The sequence below is a fragment of the Nycticebus coucang genome, chromosome 1 (assembly GCF_027406575.1).
Source record: "Nycticebus coucang isolate mNycCou1 chromosome 1, mNycCou1.pri, whole genome shotgun sequence".
Classification (NCBI taxonomy): Eukaryota; Metazoa; Chordata; class Mammalia; order Primates; family Lorisidae; genus Nycticebus; species Nycticebus coucang.
Genome location: NC_069780.1, coordinates 132,122,967 through 132,145,354, shown reverse-complemented (window position 1 = coordinate 132,145,354; position 22,388 = coordinate 132,122,967). Strand labels below are relative to the sequence as shown.

Sequence of the window (22,388 nt, the reverse complement as noted above, 5' to 3'; positions counted from 1 at the left end):
CCGAATTAAATACTGAACTTTGCAAACCACGAAGTCCGGCACGCGGGGCCGGAGCCCTTGGGCGCATCCGGGGGCGGGGGCAGCGGCGTTCGCTGCGAACGCCTTGCTTCCCAGGAGGGTAATGGCCCGCCGGGGCAGCAGCCGACCAGCCGAGCGGCCCTGTTCTAAGGACCCCGCCAGTCTGAGTCACTGACAGCTTCGCAGGTCAACGGCGCCCAGAGGAAAAAACGTCTCGTTTGGATTCCGCTGCCGGACAGTGGCCACCGGCCAGCGCACCGGGCGGGGCCCGGAGTCTGGGCTCCCGAGGCGGCGCACCGAGCCAGAGGAACTGCCGGGGGTGGCCGAGGCGCGGGGCCAGCTGGGCGGCGGCGGGACCCGCAGGAAGTGGGAGGCGGGCGGCAAACCTCGCCAGCGCCGAGGCTCCGGCGGCGCGCCGGGGGGCGCCCTTCCCCGCCTGGGGGCGTCCTTCCCAGCGCGCGCCCGCCGGCCCCGCCCCCGCCCGCTGCTGGCCGCCTGGGGACACAGGCGCGCCGAGTGGTCCCAGTCGCCTGCTTCTGCTCTCTCGCAGCCCCGCGCTCCGCCGGCCAGAGCCGACCGGCTGCAGGATCCCGCGCAAGTGAGGAGAGAAAAGTCGAGCCGAGTAGCCCGAGGCGGGGACAGCCTCCCGGAGCGGCGCAGCGCGGAGACTCGGGACAATGGGGCCGCGGCGGCTGCTGCTCGTCGCCGCTGGCCTCAGTCTGTGCGGCCCACTGCTGTCTGCCCGCACCCGGGCCAGCAAGCCAGGTGAGAGCTGACCCGACGATGGGTCGGGCAGCAGGAGGAGGGACACGGAAGGGGGACCAAATGGGCACTGGGGTGGAGGTACCCCTGACCCCTGCCTCGGTTTCCTTAGGAAGCTAAATAGGCATTTGGGCTGAGATCCTGAGTCTCCCCCAACTTACATCTAGGTGGGCCCTGCCCACCCCAACCATCCCCTTGCCGGTGCCCAGCCGGTGCCCCTCCGGACTCGGTTTGGAGAATGAACGGCGCCTGCCACCAGGTATCGGATGTGGAGGGAGAGGGGCCAGGATTCTCCAGGCCGAGCCTGAGCTTCCCGCGTTGGCTTCTTGATCATTGTGTGGTCTGTTTCTCCCAGGACCAACCACCCCCACAATAAACATTCTAGCCTTTCAAAGAAGCTCTCCCGCTGAAGTTTTGCTTTGTTGGAGTTTTTTTTTTTCTTGCACGTTTAGAAGCAAGGAAAGTGCCGTAAAGCCCAGTGAGTCCTTCTGCTAACCAGCAGCCCCAGCACGGCTTTGTGCCCTGGAGCGGCTCACGGTGCAAGAGAGGCTATGTGTGACAACGGTGTAAGCTCGGGTGAGACGGAGGGGCAGGTTTTGTTTGTAACCTAGAACCCGTTCCTTCTAAATGAGACGAAGAAAGGGGCTCCTCCCCAGAACCAGGCTGCCTCAGACACTGCCGGACCCCAGTTCTTAAGGAAATTTCTGTCTGCTGCAAGGAGGTAGCTTCATCTAGAATACATTTTGCGTTCTGAAATAGATAGATTTGATTAATTTAGTTGGTCAAATATTTTCTATTACCCTTTCTCAGTCTGGGTAGAGTTGTTTTTTAGCCTATAAAGTCACCAATTAGAAAGTGAGAAAAATGTGTTGAAATTTCTTAGTAACAACAGTACTTTATAAACTTTTAGCCATTTTTTCGTATAGAAACTAATCATTGTAGGTTTTTACTCTTTATTGTTATCAGTGAAAGAATGTGCACTCTGTATTGCTCCCACACTCAGAAAGAGTGTAGACACATCAAGATTAAAATGTGACAAAGACAAAGCATGTTCTCTGCTCTCCCTTTGTTCACCGTGAGTTTTGAGGAGCTGCTTTGGAGATAACTAAAGAGACCCAGACTTGCCAGGAGGCCTATGGGTACCAGGAGCATTCTTCCCTAGGATGTCTGGAAAAATTGTGTGTGATGTTCTCTAGGATGTCTGGAAAAATTGTGCGTGATGTTCTCTAGGATGTCTGGAAAAATTGTGTGTGATGTATATTTTGTTTTTCAAGACAGAGTCTCACTTTGTTGCCCTGAGTAGAGCACCATGGTGTCAGAATTCGCAGTAATCTCAAACTCTAGGGCTCAAGGGATATTCTTGCCTCAACCTCCCAAGTAGCTGGGACTACAGGTGCCAGCCGCAAAGCCTGGCTAGGTTTTTTAGAGCCAGGATCTCACTCTTGCTCATGCTGGTCTCCAACTCCTGAGCTCAAGCAATCTACCTGCCTCTGCCTCCCAGAGCGCTAGGATTATAGGTGTGAGCCACTGCGCCCAGCCAGTTCAATTTTATTTGGGGACAAGCTCTTGAGAATGCAGCCTTTTGTTTGAGGTTGCAGCCCCTGGCCCCCACCCCCACCCCAAGGCTTTCCGTCTCCCTTAGGGAGTGAGAGTAAAGGCCCTAGTTCCTATCAGACTCCTTACTCATGTAAGGGGTGGTATGTGCTAGATTAGTGGTTCTCAACCTTCCTAATGCCTCAAGCCTTTAATACAGTTCCTGTGGGTCGTGACCCACAGGTTGAGAACTGCTGTGCTAGATGGACATTGCTTGTGTAGACAGAAAGACAAGTGGACAAACGTTGGCTAGTCTAGCAACCCTGGATTCTGGAACCACTTTGGGAGGGATAAAAGGACAGAAGACAAAGAGTTCATTTTAAGTGGATTCCCTGAGCCAGGAGGAATTTTCAGTTAGTTTGTGTCATTTCACCCTCTCAAAACACCTTGTTAAGGTGGGTGTTTATCTCCTTTTGCTGATTCCTAAACAGCCGCTAACCAAATGAGGAAAGGGGGCTGTTGGAAAGCCCTACCTACCCTTGGCACAGGCGGTAAATAGGACTTCGTCTTCATAGAGCTTAAAATCACTAAAAAAAAGACAAAAATGGGTCTGCTTTTTATTATCACCATGTACCAGCAACTGTAAATAGTGTCTGTCATAAAATAGTGGCACTGGGACCACTCCCACCACCCAGCAGTGCCTCTCCAATCCGTGATATGCCACTGCTGAGGGAGGCAGAGAGATTCCGAGAGAGAAGTGTGTGTTTATCATCTGGGATCCCCAGCTGTACGTGCTTAGAGGGGCTGTGGCGCCCTTCCAGGGCTGGCCCTGCCCACCAGGCCAAGCTGCCCCACTACGCTTCTGCCTTTGTTCCCACTCATTTTGTCATTTTCTACCTTGTCACTTTGTGGATCTCTCATCGCTCCACGTAGGATTATAAATGTCTAGTGATCCCCCATGGAGTCCAGAACAAATATTCACTCAGCAGAGATTTGCTGAGAAATTCGTAAATTCATTAACCAGTCTACATTCTGTGGTGTAGGCAATTAAGTGAGATGATATAAAAGCATTTACCAAAAAGGGCCAGTGTCCAAGAATAAAAGGTGATGTTCATAAATTTCATAAAACTCTAGCACAGTGGTTCTCAACCTTCCTAATGCCACGGCCCTTTAATACAGTTCCTGTGGGTCACGACCCACAGGTTGAGAACCGCTGCTCCCACGCATTCAGGAGTAGCCAGTGGTGACTCTGGCAGAGTGCCTTGGGTGGGGTGACTGCAGGTGCTGCCCTCCTGCCCACAGGGTCAAGCCCAGTTCCATGGTGTGGAGTGAGGCGCCCCTCTCCTTGCATAAGGGTTCCCAGCCCCTGTCCAGCCACCTCCTATTACACATCCTCTGCTTCACTCAGCTCCAACCTCTACTTCCTCCCCCCAGGGCCTGTGCTTTCTCTGGTTTCTGTCGCTATGCAACGCCCTCTGGCCAGAATGCCTGCCCCACACTCAACACCCTACACATTCACAGTGAATTAGAAATGGCCACGTTACAGATACTTTTTATTCTTCACAGCAGCCCTTTGATTAGATGTCATCCCCATTTTACAGATAAGGAAACTGAAAGTGATTAGGTCACAGGCCTAGTAAGAATAGAATTGGGAGCTGACCACAGGCCAATCCTTCCTCCATGCAGGCTTTCTCTGCCACCCCTATAGAGAGGGAGCCCTCAGACTCCCAGCCCCTCCCACAGTGGAGAAGTGACCAACTGTGCCCCCACTACCCCTAGAGGCAAAGTCAGCCTCATTGCAAAGCCTGGCAGTCCAGGCTAGGCCCAGGGAGGTGTTTAGTAAACATTTATGGGGAACTGTGGCATATTGCCATTCACTTTTACTGACAGATGATAAGGCAGGCTATAAATAGATCCTTGCTCATGAATATGCTAATTAATTGGCTGTTCCAAGAGATGGTGATTTTAAGCCCAAACAGAAAGACACAAAACTGGACAGTGGTTCTACTCTTAGCAGACCACAGCGCTCTAGAAAGCTCGAGAGTGAAGTTTCTTATGCGCCAGCAAGTCATTTTCTACTCTACCATCGTATCTAACATTCCTTGGTGGCTTTGCCTTTATTTTTATAGAACATATCAAAATAGCATGTTCCCTCCTAATTTGTCCACCCTTCCTTTGTGGGAAGAAAACTCTTTGAGGCATTCCCAGCCCTCTTCCTGGGAATGTTCTCCTCTTGTCTCTGCCTGTCACCCTCTGTCTTCCTCGTCCAGCATTTCCCAGCTCTGTGTGTCTGGACCCATCTATGCCTTGTGAACACGAACTTGCACTTTCTCAGCAGCTCTCAATTGGCTCCTTTTCCAAAACTCTCCTCCCCTATGTCCTTTCTGCCCCTGCCTTCCTGCCTTAGTTGTGTCATTTTTGTCCCTGTCACACTCACAAACTGGAACTCAACTCGGCCTTGAGCAGAGCACCCCCCAAAATAATGGAATTCTCAGGACCCTGCTTTCTGATCTCTCCTCATTTTGGACACTCATCCCTCTTTTCCTTAGGAACACTCCTTTTTCCCTTCCTTCCTTTATTTTGTACAATTGGGGGAAATTCATATAATATTAATCATTTTAAAGTGTACAATTCAGTTGCACCTAGTACATTTAAACTGTTATACAAGTACAACCTCTACTTAGTTACATTACATCATTGCCATCACCCTAAAAGGAAAAAACTTTGTCCATTAAGCAATCAGATCCCATTCTCTCTGTCCCCTGGCCCCTGAGTACCACCAAGTTGCTTTTTGTCTCTATGGATTTACCTATTCTTAATATTTCATCTAAAAATGGAATCATATAATATGTGGCTTTTTGTGTCTGGGGAACTCCCTTTTTTTTTTTTTTGTAGTTTTTGGCCAGGACTGGATTTGAACCCGCCACCTCCAGCATATGGGGCTGGTGCCCTACTCCTTTGAGCCACAGGCACCGCCCTACGGGGGACTCCCATTTAACTAGTTTTCATGAGTACCTGGGCTTGGCTCCCATTGCAGATACTTATGAAAACACTTTTGTTGTCAGAAGAGTCATTAGGAAGCATGACTTTGGTTTATTTTGATTATGATGCTAGTATTGAGTACAGTGCAGTTTTGTTTTTTGGGTTTTTTTTGGTTTGGGGAGAGTTGAGGCAGAGTCTCACTTTGTTGCTCTTGGTGGAGTGCTGTGGCATCACAGCTCACAGCAGCCTCAAACTCTTGGGCTCAAGCGATTCTCTTTCCTCAGCCTCCCAAGTAGCTAGAACAGGCACCCGCCACAATACCTGCCTAATTTTTCTCAAACTCCAAACCATCCAAACAATCAACCGGTTTCAGCCTCCCAAAGTGCTAGGATTCCAGGTATGAGCCACCATGCCCCCAGCTCAGTACTCTGCAGTTTTAACATTCAGAATTTATTTCCTTATTTTATGATTTCCTTTTCCTCTGTCTTGCTTCTGCCTTAAACTCCCTGTAGGCTGAGAAGTTTTGTCCAAGTATGAGCTTTCATGTCCTCAAATTGTCCCACACTGACCTTGTCACTGTATCTGGAGGAGCCCACTGAAGCTGAGGTTGTTATCCTCCATCCTAAGGCATCCAATGAAGTTTTGCCAACATAAAATGCCCTTACAGGCTCTCTGGTAAAGGCATGTCATTAGTGGCTGCAACCTCTGCGCTGGGGGGACGTGCACTCCCGATGGAGGCAGAGGAGCTGAGCCGGAGCCAAGCAGTTAGACTAACCATTGCCACCGCAGGATCTACAGGCCATGGTGTTTTACAAGCCATGAAGCATACAGACCCTCAAGGAAACAAGTTTCTCAAGGCTGGGGCACAGGGGCTCAGAATCCTAGCACTTTGTGAGGCTAACGCAGGTAGATTGCTTGAGCTCAGGAGTTTGAAACCAGCCTGAGCAAGAACGAGATTCCATCTCTACTAAAAAAAAAAATACAAACCTAGCCAGGCTTTGTGGCACACTCCTATTCCCAGCCACTCAGGAGGCTGAGGCAAGAGGATCACTTGAGCCCAAAAGTTTGAGGTTGCTGTGCATGAGCTGCGATGTCACAGCACTCTACATAGGGCAACAAAGCGAGACTGGGTCTCAAAAAACAAAAAAACAAAAAAACCCCAGAAAAACAAAAACACAAACAAATTGTTCAAAGTCTTCCAAAATCTGCCTTCAATGGTGGCTATTACAGAGGTGAGTTTAACCCAAAATTACACAATAGGAAGAAGCTTTAATACTAGGTGTAAGCCCAACTGCCAATAAAGAACAAAGGAAAAATATCAGGTGCTCATCAATGAATTACGCTCTTATTATCACCCGGACAAAGGAGGCTCTCCTTATACTACGTATAGCAGCCAAAATCAATGAAGCTAAAGATGTATTACAAGGTCAAGCTAAAAAACGAAGTCAATGTTTGATGATTTTCATTTCATGTTAGTTTATGTATGTGAGTGCCAACTTTTTATAATAAAATGCCTCAGAGCTAACAATAAATGAATAAATAAAATGAAATGCCCTTACAGACTTTATACATTCTTTATTTGCTTTCGAAAGTAACTGGCCTTTTGAAATGACAGGAATAATCTGTAATTTATATTTGAATTATAGTATTGTATTTTAGAAGAATCTTTACCAGTATTTTGTTTTTGGCTAACCTACATGGGAACCGCAAGAAATATACTTCACATTGTGAGATAGGAGCTATGTGTGTAATAAGTGTTCGTGGATGATCATATTGTACGTACAGATATGAAAAAAAAATCAACCGGACTTACTTTTACTATATGCTATTCATTGGTTTCTTTTCTACACTGTTCAATGTTTTAAATGTTTGTTGCAACCCTGTAAATTGATTTTATAGCATACATTACTAAGTCTCTACCTTAATTTAAAATACAGTACAGCAGGAACAGTGAATTGTCCTGGGGTAACCAAGTTGAAAACCTTTTTTTTTGAGACAGTCTCAAGCTGTCGCCCTGGGCAGAGTGTTGTGACATCATAGCTCACAGCAACCTCCAATTTCGGCTCAAGCAATCCTCTTGCCTCAGTTTTTCTATTTTCAGTAGAGATGGGGGTCTCATTTTTGCTCAGGCTGGGCTTGAACCTGTGAGCTCAAGAAATCCACCCACCTCAGGCTCCTTTCTTTTTTTTTTTTTGAGACAGAGTCTCACTTTGTCACCCTTGATAGAGTTCCATGGCATCATAGCCCAAGTTGAAAACCTTATGAGCTTTGTGAGAAGAGCTGTGCTTTCCAAGAAGAGCTGTTTATGATTATTCCTACATGTCTAGAACCTAATTTATTTGAGTTCAGGTTTATAAACTTCAGAAGGATCTGGGCAGGGCAGAGGATGGAAACAACTTGATACTGAAAGAAATTGGTGGTCATTATCATCCTTGACTGTGAATTAGTTCTCATTTTAGCTAGTTGTCTAGATGGAGAGTAGACACCAGCGTTCTCAGGACAGGGAGCTCTGGTGCACAGCAGACCTGAAGGATTAGGAAAAGCCAGGGAGTCAGAGTAGCTCCCAGGGAGGCTGCTGGAGGCCTGCCCTCACCAGGTGTCTCCAGGCAAGGGCCCCACACACTTCCCTTGTGTGGTCCTTATGCCTGCTGTAGCTTTGGGTACACCTATGTTTACTTCTCTGTGACTTCTTTTTTCTAGCTTTTCCTTGGACTTGCTTTCCTGCACTTCCAGAGGTGTCCCAGCTCCTGGCCTTGTGATAGGAGAAGAGGCAGCCTCTGATCCTGAAAGCCTCTCCTGGCCCAGCTGTCAGGCAACAATTCTAGCTTTAATTCTGCTTTTTCTGCAGCAGACTTTTGTTCACTTATGGCTTTTGGTTCTGCCCCGTTTAGAACAATGTCTTAAAGACTTATTTTTCTGTTTTGGCCTTGAATGTCTTTCTACTGCCTTTGTCCTGTCTGTAAGGGCTGGGTTGTTGGAGTGAAGCACAGGTCACCAGAATTCCAGAATTCCCAAGGAACAGTTGTCTACCTATGGCCTGCTTTAGCTAAAAAGATAGGCAGATTCAGATTCATTTGTTTGGTGAAATGCTGAGGGGGTACTCTTTTAGGAGCAAGTCATGAATCACAGGTTTTTATTTATTTATTTATGTATATATACATTTTTTTTTTTTTTGAGACAGTCTCACTTTGTCACCCTTGGTAGACATGCCCACGGCATCATAACTCACAATGACCTCAATAGCCAGGCTATTTTTAGAGATGGAGTCTCGCTCTGACTCAGGCTGGTCTCAAACCTGTGAACTTAGGCAATCCACCTGCTTCGACTTCCCAGAGTGCTGGGATTACAGTTGTGAGCCACCATGCCTGGCCCTGGACCATCTGTCTTAAAGACTTTTCTTTTTTTTTGTAGAGACAGAGTCTCACTTTATGGCCCTCGGTAGAGTGCCATGGCATCACACAGCTCACAGCAACCTCCAACTCCTGGGCTTAAGCAATTCTCTTGCCTCAGCCTCCCAAGTAGCTGGGACTACAGGCGCCGGCCACAACACCCAGCTATTTTTTGGTTGCAGTTCAGCCGGGGCCGGGTTTGAACCCACCACCCTCGGTATATGGGGCCTGCGCCTTACCGACTGAGCTACAGGCGCCGCCCTGTCTTAAAGACTTTTCTACACACTGGATCCAGTTGACTGAGTCTGGAACTTAACAAATGTGAAATGTTTCAGTTCACTTCATCATTATTCTTCTGATGATCAAATTATGACATCTTTGGCTAATGGGTCCCTTCAGATTGACCCCAGAGTCTTTTTGACCTAACTCTAATATTCTTTTTTTTTTTGCAATGTTTATTTTATTTTATTTTTTTTGAGACAGCCTCAAGCTGTCACCCTGGGTAGAGTGCTGTGGCATCACAGCTCACAGCAACCTCCAACTCCTGGGCTCAAGCGATTCTCCTGCCTCTGCCTCCCAAGTAGCTGGGATGACAGGTGCCCACCACAGTGCCTAGCTGTTTTTTTGTTTGCAGCCATCATTGTTGTTTGGCGTGCCTGGGCTGGATTCGAACCTGCCAGCTCAGGTGTATGTGACTGGCGCCTTAGCTGCTTGAGCCACAGGCGCCAAGCCTTATTTATTTATTTATTTATTTTTTTTTTTTTGCAGTTTTTGGCCAGAGCTGGGCTTGAACCCGCCACCTCCAGCAAATGGGGCCGGCGCCCTACTCCTTTGAGCCACAGGCGCTGCCCCTAACTCTAATATTCTTTGAAGATGTTCAGGGCTTACCTTGTATGTTTCCTGCCTCAGATCTAGAACCAGCCAGTTCTTTAAGCAGCACCAGTCCCCCCACCATTTGATAATGGTGTTTGTTTGAGTTTGAGGGACTTGAGCATTTCAATAATGCTGCTGTTTCCACTGGGCAGTTACTGTGTTGCTACTATTTTCCCATCCTCCTCCTCTTCATTTCTCTTTATCCTGTAGTGTTGTTTCAACTGTCCTGGGTGGGAATTCAGACAAGGTCCTGGGACTGCTTTGTTCATTCCTAAAAGGTGTGAGCCCTCTAGGGCAGAACTGAGTCAGAACTGAGGCTGGTGTGTCATATGGGATGGTGACATCACGGAAGTCCCAGGACCGAATGGGACACTGAAAGACCATTCAGTCTCCCCTCTCCTTCTAGGCCACATCTTCCTCTGTTTCCAAGTCAGAAAAGGTGTTGCCCAGCTCACTAATTACAACAGTCTCCAGAGTGAAGAGAGTCTGTATTTAATAGTAATATGCTGTATTCAATAACAAAACTCTAGAGCTATTTAGAGAAACCTAAATTAAGTGAATTTTATCAAGAAGTTGAAGAATTGATTTTAAGACCTGTACTACTTTTTTTTTTTTTTACAAAACCAACAAAAATATGGATGAATTACAAGAGCTTTTAGAATGTTAACATGCATTTTCTATGGCAAGCATTGACCTCTGAGCTGTACTAGGACCGAAAGAAAAGCCAGATACTCAAACTGGAATTTCAGCTTAAGGGGCTTGAATTAGTTGGAATTCTCTAGTCACCTTAGTCACCTTGCATTTCTTTTCTTGTCTTTTTTCCCCAACATTTAAACAGTGTTACCTGTTACAAAAGATAACACCTCAGGCAGTGATATTTAATCAAGGGATTAGGCATTCCTTTGGGATTGTAGCCTATAAAAATTTCATGTTTCTGTGAGTATAAGGTTTCTGTCATGAGCACTGTAGTGTCTGAGAAGGCCTAGCCAGAGGAGGCATTTTTGAAAACACATATTGCCAAAGTATTAAACACTGAGTAAAGCCTAATAACAGTTTTCTTTTCAGACGAAGTGATACATCTAAGCTTGGTTATGAGCATTCGGTAGTTATCAGATTATATTCCTCTTCCAGGTGTCATCTTTATTTATGTGTGTGTGTTCGTGTACACTTTTCCCCCCTCGGATCACTACCAAAATCCTCAGTCTAGCCAGGATCCTACAGCTGCAGGAGAGAATGTGTTATTTCAAGCTTCCTCTGGGTCACCATTTTTATAGATACAAGTTTTTCTGCTATTAAAGTGCTTGAACCCATTCATTCCTTTCTTTTTCTTTTTTTCTTTTTTTGAGACTGCATCTCACTTTATCGCCCTTGGTAGAGTGCCGTAGCATCACAGCTCACAGCAGCCTCCAACTCCTGGGTTTAGGCGATTCTCTTGCCTCAGCCTCCCGAGTAGCTGGGACTACAGGCGCCCGCCACAACGCTCGGCTATTTTTTTGTTGCAGTTTGGCCAGGGCTGGGTTCGAACCTGCCACCCTCGGTATATGGGGCTGGCGCCCTATTCACTGAGCCACAGGCACCGCCCCTTTTTTCTTTTTAATTGAGACAGTATCTCACTTTGTCAGCCTCAGTAGAGTGTTGTGGTGTCATTTTTTTGTTAGCAGGCCCGGGCTGGGTTCAAACCCACCAGTCCCGAAGCATGAGGCCGGTGCCCTCAGCACTGAGCTATGGGCGCCCAGCCCCATTCATTCTTTTCTTGTTTTTCCGACACAATCATTATGACCTTCAGGATAGCTTCACATCCCTCAAGAGTTGTCAGTGCCAGTGTCAGGCCTTGATGTGACTGGGATAAGATGAACAGAGAGGAATTAGATGAATCACAAAGAGAAGAAGCATTGCTTCTGGAAAGGGCTATGAATTCAAAATCTGATTTATTATTCTGAACTCTTGGCCTATACACTTTACAACCTGCTCTTATCCCTCATCGCACTGAAAAACTAAACATTGCTGACATAGGATGGAAGAGGAGCCTAGATTTCATTTTAATTTTTTTCTTTTTTGTGATTTTTGGCCAGGGCTGGGTTTGAACCCACCACCTCCAGCATGTGGGACTGGCGCCCTATCCCTTTGAACCACAGGCGCCGCCCAATTTCATTTTAATTTAAAATAATTAAGTTAGCCGGGCGATGGCTCCCACCTTTAATCCCAGCACTTGGGAGGCTGAGGCAGGTAGATTTCCAGAGCTCACAGGTTTGAGACTAGCTTGAGTCAGAGTGAGACCTTGTCTGTAAAAGTAGACGGGCATTGTGGCAGGCGCCTGTAGTCCCAGCTGCTTGGGAGGCTGAGACAAGAGAATCGCTTAAGCCCAGGAGTTTGAGGTTGCTGTGAGCCATAGCTCCACAGGACTCTACCAAGGGTGACAAAGTGAGACTCTGTCTCAAAAAAATAAATTAATGAATTAATGAAATAAATTAAATAAGGGAGCAAACCATTGAATCTAAAAGCACACCACATAGAAGTGGGAGGGAAAAGGTAATGATAGTTTCTTACATTGCTTAGTTTTGATAATTTCCAAAGTGGGTGTGGCCTATTTCATATGGGATGCTCCTGGCTGCCAGATGACAGATGTCAGCCCCATTTAAAGATTCTGAGCTGATTTCGGAGAGGTTAAGTGGCCTCTGACAGAGCCAATATTAGAATGCAAACATGTGACTAATTTAAGGAGTACCTACCATGTGCCCGGCTCAATGCGGGAGATTCAGAGATTAATAGAGCCAGTTCTTATCTTTGAGAATCAATCTAGACACAAATGTGCACTCAGGGACTCATCACATTTGTCCTGTCCCTGTGACATATCTCCTGCAGGCCACCCCTCTACCCCCTGGGGACCTGCCCAGGACTGGGCTGCAGTAGTGCCATCTCAGCTTTGCTCTGCGGGGCTGTCCCCATCATTCAGCTCACTCTATTCTTAGCTTGGCTCTTCCTTTTGGAAATTGATGCCAATATGTCCTATTTTATTTTCTAGGTCTAGAACTTCTCTTTGTTAGTTCTTTACTTATATATCCTATTTTTTCACTTGTTTCAATGAGATATTTTTCTTTACTTTATTGTGCATAGTTGAAATACATTCTATCAAATCCTTATCTGCTAATTCCAACATTTGACTCATGTTGAAATTGGTTTCCATTGATCGTCTTTTTTTTTTTTTCTTGTGATTTTTGGCCAGGGCTGGGTTTGAACCTGCCACCTCCGGCATATGGAACTGGCGCCCTACTCCTTGAGCCACAGGCGCCGCCCCATTGATCATCTTTTTACTTGAAGCTGGGTCATACTTTTCTGATTCCACCTGTCTTTTTTCATTGACCAGTAATTATATATATTTATCTTCTATAACATGATGTTTTGAAATATGTACACATTGTGGGGAAGCTAAATTAAGCTAATTAACATATATTACATTAGATGCTTTTTTTTTTTTTTCCAGTTTGGCCAGTGCCAGGTTCGAACCGGCCACCCTCAGTATATGGGGCCGGCACCCTATTCATTGAGCCATAGGCGCTGCCCAGATGCTTATTTTTTATAATGAGAACACTTAAAATCTATGCTCCGGGCAATTTTTAAGTATACAGTGCATTGTTGTTAACCACTGTAATCACATTGTATGGTCAATCTCTTGAACTTATTTCTCCTGTCTAAATGAAATATTGCATCCTTCAGCCAATGTCTTCCTAATCAACCGCCCGATCTCCAGCCTCTGGTAGCCACCGTTCTCCTCTCTGCTTCTATGAGTTCAACTTTTAGATTCTATATGTCGTAAGTGAGCTTATGCAGTATATGTCTTTCTGTGCCTGACATGTCACTTAACATAATTCCTCTGTCTCCATCCACATTGTCGAAAATGACAAGATTTTTTTAAAGCTGCATTCCCTTTATGTATACGCATGATTTCTTTTGTTCCTTCCCTCCCTCCCTCTCTTCCTTCCTTCCTTTCTCTCTCTTTCTTTCCTTCCTCCCTTCCTTCCTCCCTTTCTTTCTTTCTTTTAGACAGACTCTTACTCTGTCACCCTGGGTTGTAAATGCCTTAGAGTCATCACAGCTCACAGCAACCTCGAACTTTTGGGCTCAAGCAATCCTCTTGCCTCGGCCTTCTGAGTAGCTGGGACTACAGATGCCCGCCATAATGCCTGGCTAATTTTTTCTATTTTTAGCAGAGACAGGGTCTTGTTTTTGCGTAGGTTCATGTCAAACTCCTGAGTTCGAGGAGTTTGATCACTCATCTCACCCTCCCAGAGTGCTAGGATTAAAGATGTGAGCCACTGTGCCTGGCCTGAGCCACTGCACTCAGCCACAAAATTTCTTTTTTTTTTTTAACGCCTGGACCAGTTTTTCTTTTATTTTTTTTTTTTGTTGTTGTTGCAATTTGGCCTGGGCCAGGCTCAAACCTGCCACCCTCAGTATATGGGGCTGGTGCCCTACTCACTGAGCCACAAGTTCCGCCCCACAAAATTTCTTTATCCATTCATTCACCCATCAGTGGACACTTAGGTGATTCAAAATCTTGGCTATTGTGAATAATGCTGCAATGGACATGGGAGTGTAGATATCTTCTTGACATACTGATTTAATTTCGTTTGAATGTATCAAATAGTGGAATTGCTAGATCATATGATAGTCCTATTTTCAATTTTTTGAAGAACCTCCATACTGTTTTCAATAATAACTGTGCTAACTTGTACAAGTATTCATACCAACAGTGTACACAGATTATTTTTTGTTTGTTTTTTATTAAATCATAGCTATGTACATTAAAGCAATCATGGGGTACAATGTGCTAGTTTTATATACAATTTGAAATATTTTCATCAAACTAGTTAACAAAGCCTTCACGGCATTTTCTTAGTTACTGTGTTAAGACATTTATATTCTACATTTAGTAAATGTCACACGTACCCTTGTAAGATGCACTGTAGGTGTGGTCCCACCAATTACCCTCCCTGCACCCATCCTCCCGCTCTTTCTCTCCCCTTTCCCGTATTCTTGGGCTATAATTGGGTTATAGCTTTCATATGAAAGCTATAAATTGGTTCATAGTAGGGCTAAGTACATTGGGTACTTTTTCTTCCATTCTTAAGATACTTTGCTAAGAAGAATATGTTCCAGCTCCATCCATGTAAACATGAAAGAGGTAAATGCTCCATCTTTTTTTAAGGCTGCATAATATTCCATGGGGGTACATATACCAAATCCATTCATGGGTTGATGGGCACTTGAGCTTCTCCCATGACTTAGCAATTATGAATTGGGCTACAATAAACATTCTGGTACAAATATCTTTGTTATAATGTGATTTTTGGTCTTCTGGATATATACCTAGTAGAGGAATTGTAGGATCGAATGGTAGGTCTATTTTTAGATCTCTAAGTGTTCTCCAAACATCTTTCCAAAAGGAATGTATGAATTTGCATTCCCACCAGCAGTGTAGAAGTGTGCCCTTTTCTCCACATCCACGCCAACATTTCTGGTTTTGGGATTTTGTGATGTGGCTAATCTTACTGGAGTTAGATGATATCTCAAAGTAGTTTTGATTTGCATTTCTCTGATGATTGAGGAATATGAGCATTTTTTCATATGTCTGTAGACCGTGCACCTGTCTTCTTCAGAGAAGTTTCTCTTCAAGTCCCTTGCCCAGCCTGAGATGGGATCACTTGTTCTTTTCTTGCTAATATGTTTGAGTTCTTTGTGGATTCTGGTTATTAAACCTTGGGCGGAGACATAACTTGCAAATATCTTCTCCCATTCTGGGCACTGTCTGCTTGCTTTACTTACTGTGTTCTTGGCTGTGCAGAAGCTTTTTAGCTTGATCAGGTCCCAGTGGTGTATTTTTGATGCTGCTTCAATTGCCGGGAGGGGGGGTCCTCCTCATTTTTTTTTTTTTTTTTTTGGAGACAGAGTCTCATTTTGTTGCCCCTGGTAGAGGGCCATGGCTGCAAAATAGCTCACAGCAACCTCAAACTCTTGGGCTCAAGCAATCCTCCTGTCTCAGCCTCCTAAGTAGCTGGGACAGGCACCCAACACAATGCCTGGCTACTTTTTCTATTCTTCTATTTTTAGTAAAGATGGGGTCTTGCTTTTGTTCAGGATGATCTCAAACTCCTAAGCTCAATCAATCCTCCAGCCTCAGCCTCCCAGAATGCTAGGCTAACAGGCCTGAGCCTCCAGTGGCAGAATTTTAGCAAAGCTTCTTGGGAGGAAAAGCTTCTAAGTGTGGCTTTTCTTTGATAGACATTTTAAATGGATCTTTTTGGTGGGAGGCTTTCTTTTGACACCTGGTTGCTACTCCAAAGACCCTGATTGGCCTGGCAGGCACCTTAAGGCATAGAGCATTCTACAGCCCAGCTGAGGGAGGCCATTGGCCCGGTGTGAGTGGCCAAGAACAGCTGCTGCTATTAACCTGCTCAGGAAGGAAGCAGGACAATGACTGAAGTGACAGGGATGGTATGGCTATGTTAGGAGATAACCTGAGGGACTGTGTTTTGGCCCCAGATATGATGACAGATTTCTACATTCTACTGTGCAAACAAACCAAAAGATAGTAGAGGAAAGCTGCTGTTCCCTAGACATGAGACATCAAGCTTGGAGTCCTGACTCCTGCTGAATTTGCCTCTAGCTCCATAACATTTAAGAAGTCCCGGCTCGGCGTCTGTGGCTCAAGCCGCTAAGCCGCCAGCCACGTACACCTGAGCTGGCGGGTTTGAATCCAGCCCAGGCCCGCCAAACAACAATGACGGCTGCAACCAAAAAATAGCTGGGTGTTGTGGCAGGCCCCTGTAGTCTCAGCTACTTGGGAGGCTGAGGAAAGAGAATCGCTTAAGCCCAGGAGTTGGAGGTTGCTGTGAGCTGTGATGCACTCTACCCAGGGTGACAGCTTGAGGCTCTGTCTCAAAAAAAAAAAAAAAAGAAGTCCCCTCAACTTTCTTTGTGGATTTTTCCATAGTGGAGGTGATTCATGGGATAGCTGCAAACTAAATGGAGAAAATGGGCTGGGCATGGTGGCTTATGCCTGTAATCCTTTGGGAAGCTTGAGATTGCTTGAGCTCAGGAGTTTGAGACCAGCCTGAGCCAGAGCAAGACCCCATCTCTACTAAAAATAGAAACATGAGCTGGGCGTGGTGGTGGGCACCTGTAGTCCCAGCTACTCAGGAAGCTGAGGCAGGAGAATCACTTCAACACAGGAGTTTGAGGTTGCTGTGAGCTATGATGATGCCACGGCACTCTACCCAGGGTGACAGAGTGAAACTCTGTCTCAAAATAAATAAATAAATAAAAGCTAAATGGGGAAAATGTGCACTGGAAGGCGTGTGGAAAAATCCCAGAAACTGGGAGTGATTTTTTTATATAGACAGTGGCTAGCACAGACAAGAAATCGCTGTTGATTCCTCCATGTCGCTGCAGGGTAGACCTCTGAAAGTACAGCATTCACCCTTGGCCGTTTGAGGAGCAGAGTTTTAAAAGGGTTTGCTTACATCAAAACAAAACATGGCATCATATTCTGAGTTAGCTTATTCTCTGATAATGGTTATCTGTGCAGGCCCTGCTGTTTACCACCCACTCTCTTTATAAGAAAACAAAAATTAAGCAAAAGTAAACTATACCCTCTCTTCTGCCCTTTTAATTCATTCACTTTTTTAAAACATTTTTTTAAATTGTATTTTTCAGAGTTAAAAGCAACAAATGGTACTGTGGACCCCCGGTCGTTTCTTCTGAGAAATCTCAATGATAGATACGAACCGCTCCCACTGGGCGAGGAGGAGGAGAAAAATGGAAGTGTATTAATGGAAGCCAGATCCGTCTCCACCAATGAAAGCGGTCCTCCTCGGAAACCGCCCCCTGTGTTCATCTCAGAGGATGCCTCCAGATATCTGACCAGCCCCTGGCTCACGCTCTTTGTCCCCTCCGTCTACACGGGCGTGTTTGTAGTCAGCCTCCCGCTAAACATCATGGCTGTTGTTGTGTTCCTCTTGAAAATGAAGGTCAAGAAGCCGGCTGTGGTGTACATGCTGCACCTGGCCACAGCCGATGTGCTGTTTGTGTCCCTGCTCCCCTTCAAGATCAGCTATTACTTTTCTGGCAGCAATTGGCAGTTTGGGTCTGCAGCATGTCGCCTCGTCACGGCAGCATTCTACTGTAACATGTACGCCTCCATCATGCTCATGACAGTCATCAGCATTGACCGTTTCCTGGCTGTGGTGTACCCCATCCAGTCCCTGTCCTGGCGCACTCTGGGGAGGGCGTATGTCACGTGTCTGGCCATCTGGGCTATGGCCATTGTGGGGGTGGTGCCTCTTCTGCTCAAGGAGCAAACGAGTCAGGTGCCGGGGCTCAACGTCACCACCTGTCACGATGTGCTCAACGAAACCCTCCTCGAAGGCTATTACGCCTATTACTTCTCAGCCTTCTCTGCCGTCTTCTTCTTTGTGCCCTTGACCATTTCCACAGTCTGTTATGTGTCTATCATTCGCTGTCTCAGCTCCTCCACGGTTGCCAACCGCAGCAAGAAGTCCCGGGCTTTGTTCTTGTCAGCTGCTGTTTTCTGCATCTTCATCCTCTGCTTCGGGCCCACGAACGTCCTCCTGATCATACATTACTCGTTCCTTTCTCGTGATTCCTCTACAGAGGCTGCCTACTTCGCCTACCTCCTCTGCGTCTGTGTCAGCAGCATCAGCTGTTGCCTTGATCCCTTGATTTACTATTATGCTTCCTCGGAGTGCCAGAGACACCTCTACAGCATCCTGTGCTGCAAAGAGAGCTCCAGCGCCAGCAGCTACAACAGCAGTGGGCAGCTGATGGCAAGTAAGATGGACACCTGCTCCAGTAACCTGAATAACAGCATATACAAAAAGCTGTTAACTTAGGAAAAGGGACCACTGGTCGGTGAAAGAGAAAAGGTTAGAAAAGTGCATAACCTGAGGATTCTATTAGTACCTGCCAAAACTATACTTGCTTCACCACCTAAAACAGCAGTGTATGGTTTGTAGCCCTGCTTCTTATGCCAGCCATCAAGCATGTATTTTTGTTAGTCATCAGAAAAGGCAACAAGGATAGAAGACAATGCTGTTCCAAGGGAATATTGCTGATGCTCTGTTAATAACTGAATGTCACTTCTTGATATATCTGGGTGACTTATTATATACATATATACCTATGCACACACACGTATTATTCAGTGTGGTATAGAATAGGCACTTTGAAACCTCTTTTTTCCACTAGTGATTATGGTAATGATCTCCAGTTCTCTGATTTTACATGCAGTCTAGGTTGGTGAAGTTTAGCCCTGGACATCCTAAGGTGTCCATCAGTAGTGAGGGGTTTCATGGATGGGACTCATACAGCTTTTGCAAATAAGTGTATTCTGAAATTGTTTGACGGCAATGTTTAAGTTATTGAGGGATAAGACTTAGTACATGCTATCTGTGTATAGAAAAAAAGTGTTTTAAACATATCGAAGTTTGAATTCTTTTTTTAGAACTTTTTTTTTTTTTTTGGATTTTGGCCGGGGCTAGGTTTGAACCCGCCACCTCTGGCATATGGGACCGGCGCCCTACTCCTTGAGCCACAGGCGCCACCCGAAGTTTGAATTCTTAAAATTATTGAAACTCTTTAATCTTTAATTGAAAGATTAAAAACTCTCACTTTGATATGGGTAGCAATTTTGATGTTTTACACAGTGTGTCCGTAAACTGAGACTGAGCATAAATGCCACTAGTGACCCTCGGCTGGCGTTCAGAGTGGCCCACCCCAAGAGCTGCATGCATCTGTCCCTGATGGAAGGCTCAGAGCAGCAGGTACACGGCAGGACCATGTCAGACACAGACTGGCCAGAAGCCCCTCATCTGAGCCTCCTGGAGAGCAGCACAATCAGGGCTGCCTGATGTTTGTTCCTTCCTCCTGGAGTCCCCCAAAGATTGGTTGAGAACAGATCACATGTATTAGAAACTGGCAAAGCAGAAGGTGATATCCTGAGAGGTGATGACTGTGAAAGTCTTTTGTACCCCTCTCAATAGCAGAGAAAGAAGGCAAGCTCATGTCCAGTAGCTGTCCTTCACTGTTAGTTGTCACGTGAAAGCACCGCGTGTGCTGGGAGCACTCTGACGGGTGCCAGCATGCCGAGTGGGAGAAGACTGAGCCCCACCCTCAAGGACAGCAAAGTAGCCTCTGCGAGGAGAGTGTGATGTAGCTATAATAAATATGTCACATAAAGAAGTGTGTTTAGCCAGCTGTCACCCAGCATCTTTCACACAAGCAAGGCCTGTCAGCTTTGAACATGGGTTGTTGTGAACATTAGGGTTACTGCTTCCTGTGTTTTAACTTAAGATGAAAACATAATACATGTATTTTTAAAAATAAGTTATTCTGCCTACTTTTAATTGGTCACTATTTATTTACAAATGTGTGTTCAATCAATTACTCAAATCAAAGCCAGGTGCAGGGCTCAGGCCTGTAATCCCAGGACTTTGGGAGGCCTAGGCAGGAAGATCACTTGAGGCCAGGAATTTGAGAAGAGCCTGAGCAAGATAGCAAGGCCCTGTCTCTACAAAAAAATGAGAAAAATTAGCCAAGTGTGGCAGGCTACCTGGGAGGCTGAGGCAGGAGGATCACTGGAGCCCAGGAGTTAAAGGCTGCAGCAAGCTAGGATTGTACCACTGCACTCTGAGAATGAAACCCTGTCTCAAAAAAATACATTACTCAAATCAGTTTTTCTTTTAAGAATCGATTGTGTCAGTCTAGTTGGAAATAAAAGAAGAAAATAGAGTTGAAATTGAAATTTATGAAAATTATATTTTCCATTTCTGCATCTTAAGACTTAATGAGATTATTTTAAAAGCATTCTGCAACCCCTTGATAAGTATCGAGTATAGAAAATCTTCATGGACTTGACAAATTAATTTGAAAATTAGGTTGAAACGTATCTTTTTTTTTTTTTTTTTTTTTTTGTAGAGACAGGGTCTTACTTTATGGCCCTCGGTAGAGTGCTGTGGCGTCACACAGCTCACAGCAACCTCCAACTCCTGGGCTTAAGTGATTCTCTTGCCTCAGCCTCCCAAGTAGCTGGGACTACAGGTGCCCACCACAACGCCAGGCTAGAAACGTATCTTTTTTTTTTTTTTTTTATTGGCCAGGGCTGGGTTTGAACCCGCCACCTCTGGCATATGGGACCGGCACCCTACTCCTTGAGCCACAGGCACCGCCCGAAACGTATCTTTTTTAATAGTGCATGTTAAACAAACAAAAAAAGGGGGAAAGTTAGAAGGCAAATGTTTATCTATTTAAAACAGCAAACTAGGGCGGTGCCTGTGGCTCAGTGGGTAGGGCACTGGCCCCATATACCGAAGGTGGAGGGTTCAAACCCGGCCCCGGCCAAACTGCAACAAAAAGTAGCCAGGCATTGTGGTGGGCGCCTGTAGTCCCAGCTACTCGGGAGGCTGAGGCAAGAGAATTGCCTAAGCCCAGAAGTTGGAGGTTGCTGTGAGCTGTGATGCGACAGCACTCCAAATAAATAAGATAAAATAAGACTCTGTCTCTAAAAAAAAAAAGAGCAAACTATCTCCATATGCCATAGATGAATTTACATAAAAGTAATATAACTATATTGTAAGTAGAAGCTAGGACTGATTTTATCAATGTAGTTATTCATTTTATCTGAAGCAGTGGCGATTTACCATCACTGTTTATTCAGTCTGTATATATTAAAATATGACTGTTGTTACTGTACTTATAAAATATTATGTCACTGTTTTTATATTCACCCTTAAAAATGTAACCTATGTTAATAAACATGAAAAATGTGCTTGATATCTGTTTAGAATAAATTTTTATTGTATCTTTCTGGCCCTGGCACACTTTAAGGGTTTTACTGAAGAACATTTAATGAAGAGGTGCAGAGGCCTGGGCAGGGAGGGTTAAGGGAATCAACAGGGGATGGTGAAGCACCCAAGGGACTAGCAATTAGGGAGAGCTGTTACTACCCCAATCCAGAGGCCAACTAGATAATTGGGGCATGGAGAATGGGTCTGGAGGAACAAATAGGGGAGACACCATTTCTGCCAAAAGCATTGAGTGACCAGCGCGTTCTCTGTCTCTTTCTCTTCCTCTTCTTAGGTAAATTCCAAGTATGTCACTGAGAATATATTCAGATTCCTGAATTATAGGCATCCCAAACAGTTGTCTGCAGAGTTAAATGTCAGGGCAGGGTGAGAGCCCGTAACCGTGCTGCCTTCTCTGCCCCTAGAGAAGGGGGTGGCGATCCTTTGCTGTCTAACCCTCCTTCAGGTAGAGGGGAGAAGGGGAAATTTAAAGCAAAATGACAAGTACCTCAGAGTTAAAAAAATCAAATAAATTTTAATAATGTCTTTCTAGATTCATAGTCAAAGGAAAAATTATTTCAACTAAATGAGAACTTCATTAACCCAGAATTTTTTTTCTTTTATTGAGACAGTCCCTCTTTGTTAACATGGGTAGAGTGCTGTGGCGTCTTAGCTCACAGCCACCTCAAACTCTTGGGCTCAAGTGATCCTCTTGCCTCAGCCTCCAGAGTAGCTGGGACTACAAGTGCCTGCCACAATGCCTGGCTATTTTTAGAGATGGGGGTCTCGTTCTTGCTCAGGCTGGTCTCCAACTCCTAAGCTCAGGCAATCCACCCACCTCGGCCTCCCAGAGTGCTGGGATTACAGGTGTGAGCCATCTCGCCCAGCCCAACACAAAATTTTTAAGTTAACACAAAAGCTTTTTAAGTTGTTGAGGCCTAGACTCTCCACACTTGCTCCAGCAGTAGCGATA

The 22,388-nt window shown here is 45.5% G+C and overlaps 1 protein-coding gene and 1 pseudogene across 1 annotated transcript; both read left to right on the top strand.

Annotated features, from left to right (window-relative positions):
* Nucleotides 1–369: 369 nt before the first annotated feature.
* On the top strand, nt 370–19,361 carry F2R (coagulation factor II thrombin receptor). The gene is made up of 2 exons (XM_053588295.1): nt 370–783; nt 17,271–19,361. The coding sequence occupies exons 1-2, from the start codon at nt 696–698 to the stop codon at nt 18,464–18,466; spliced, it is 1,284 nt and encodes a 427-aa protein (XP_053444270.1). The 5' UTR covers nt 370–695; the 3' UTR covers nt 18,467–19,361.
* LOC128587805 (mitochondrial import inner membrane translocase subunit TIM14-like) lies at nt 6,027–8,054 on the top strand (annotated as a pseudogene).
* Nucleotides 19,362–22,388: the final 3,027 nt, after the last annotated feature.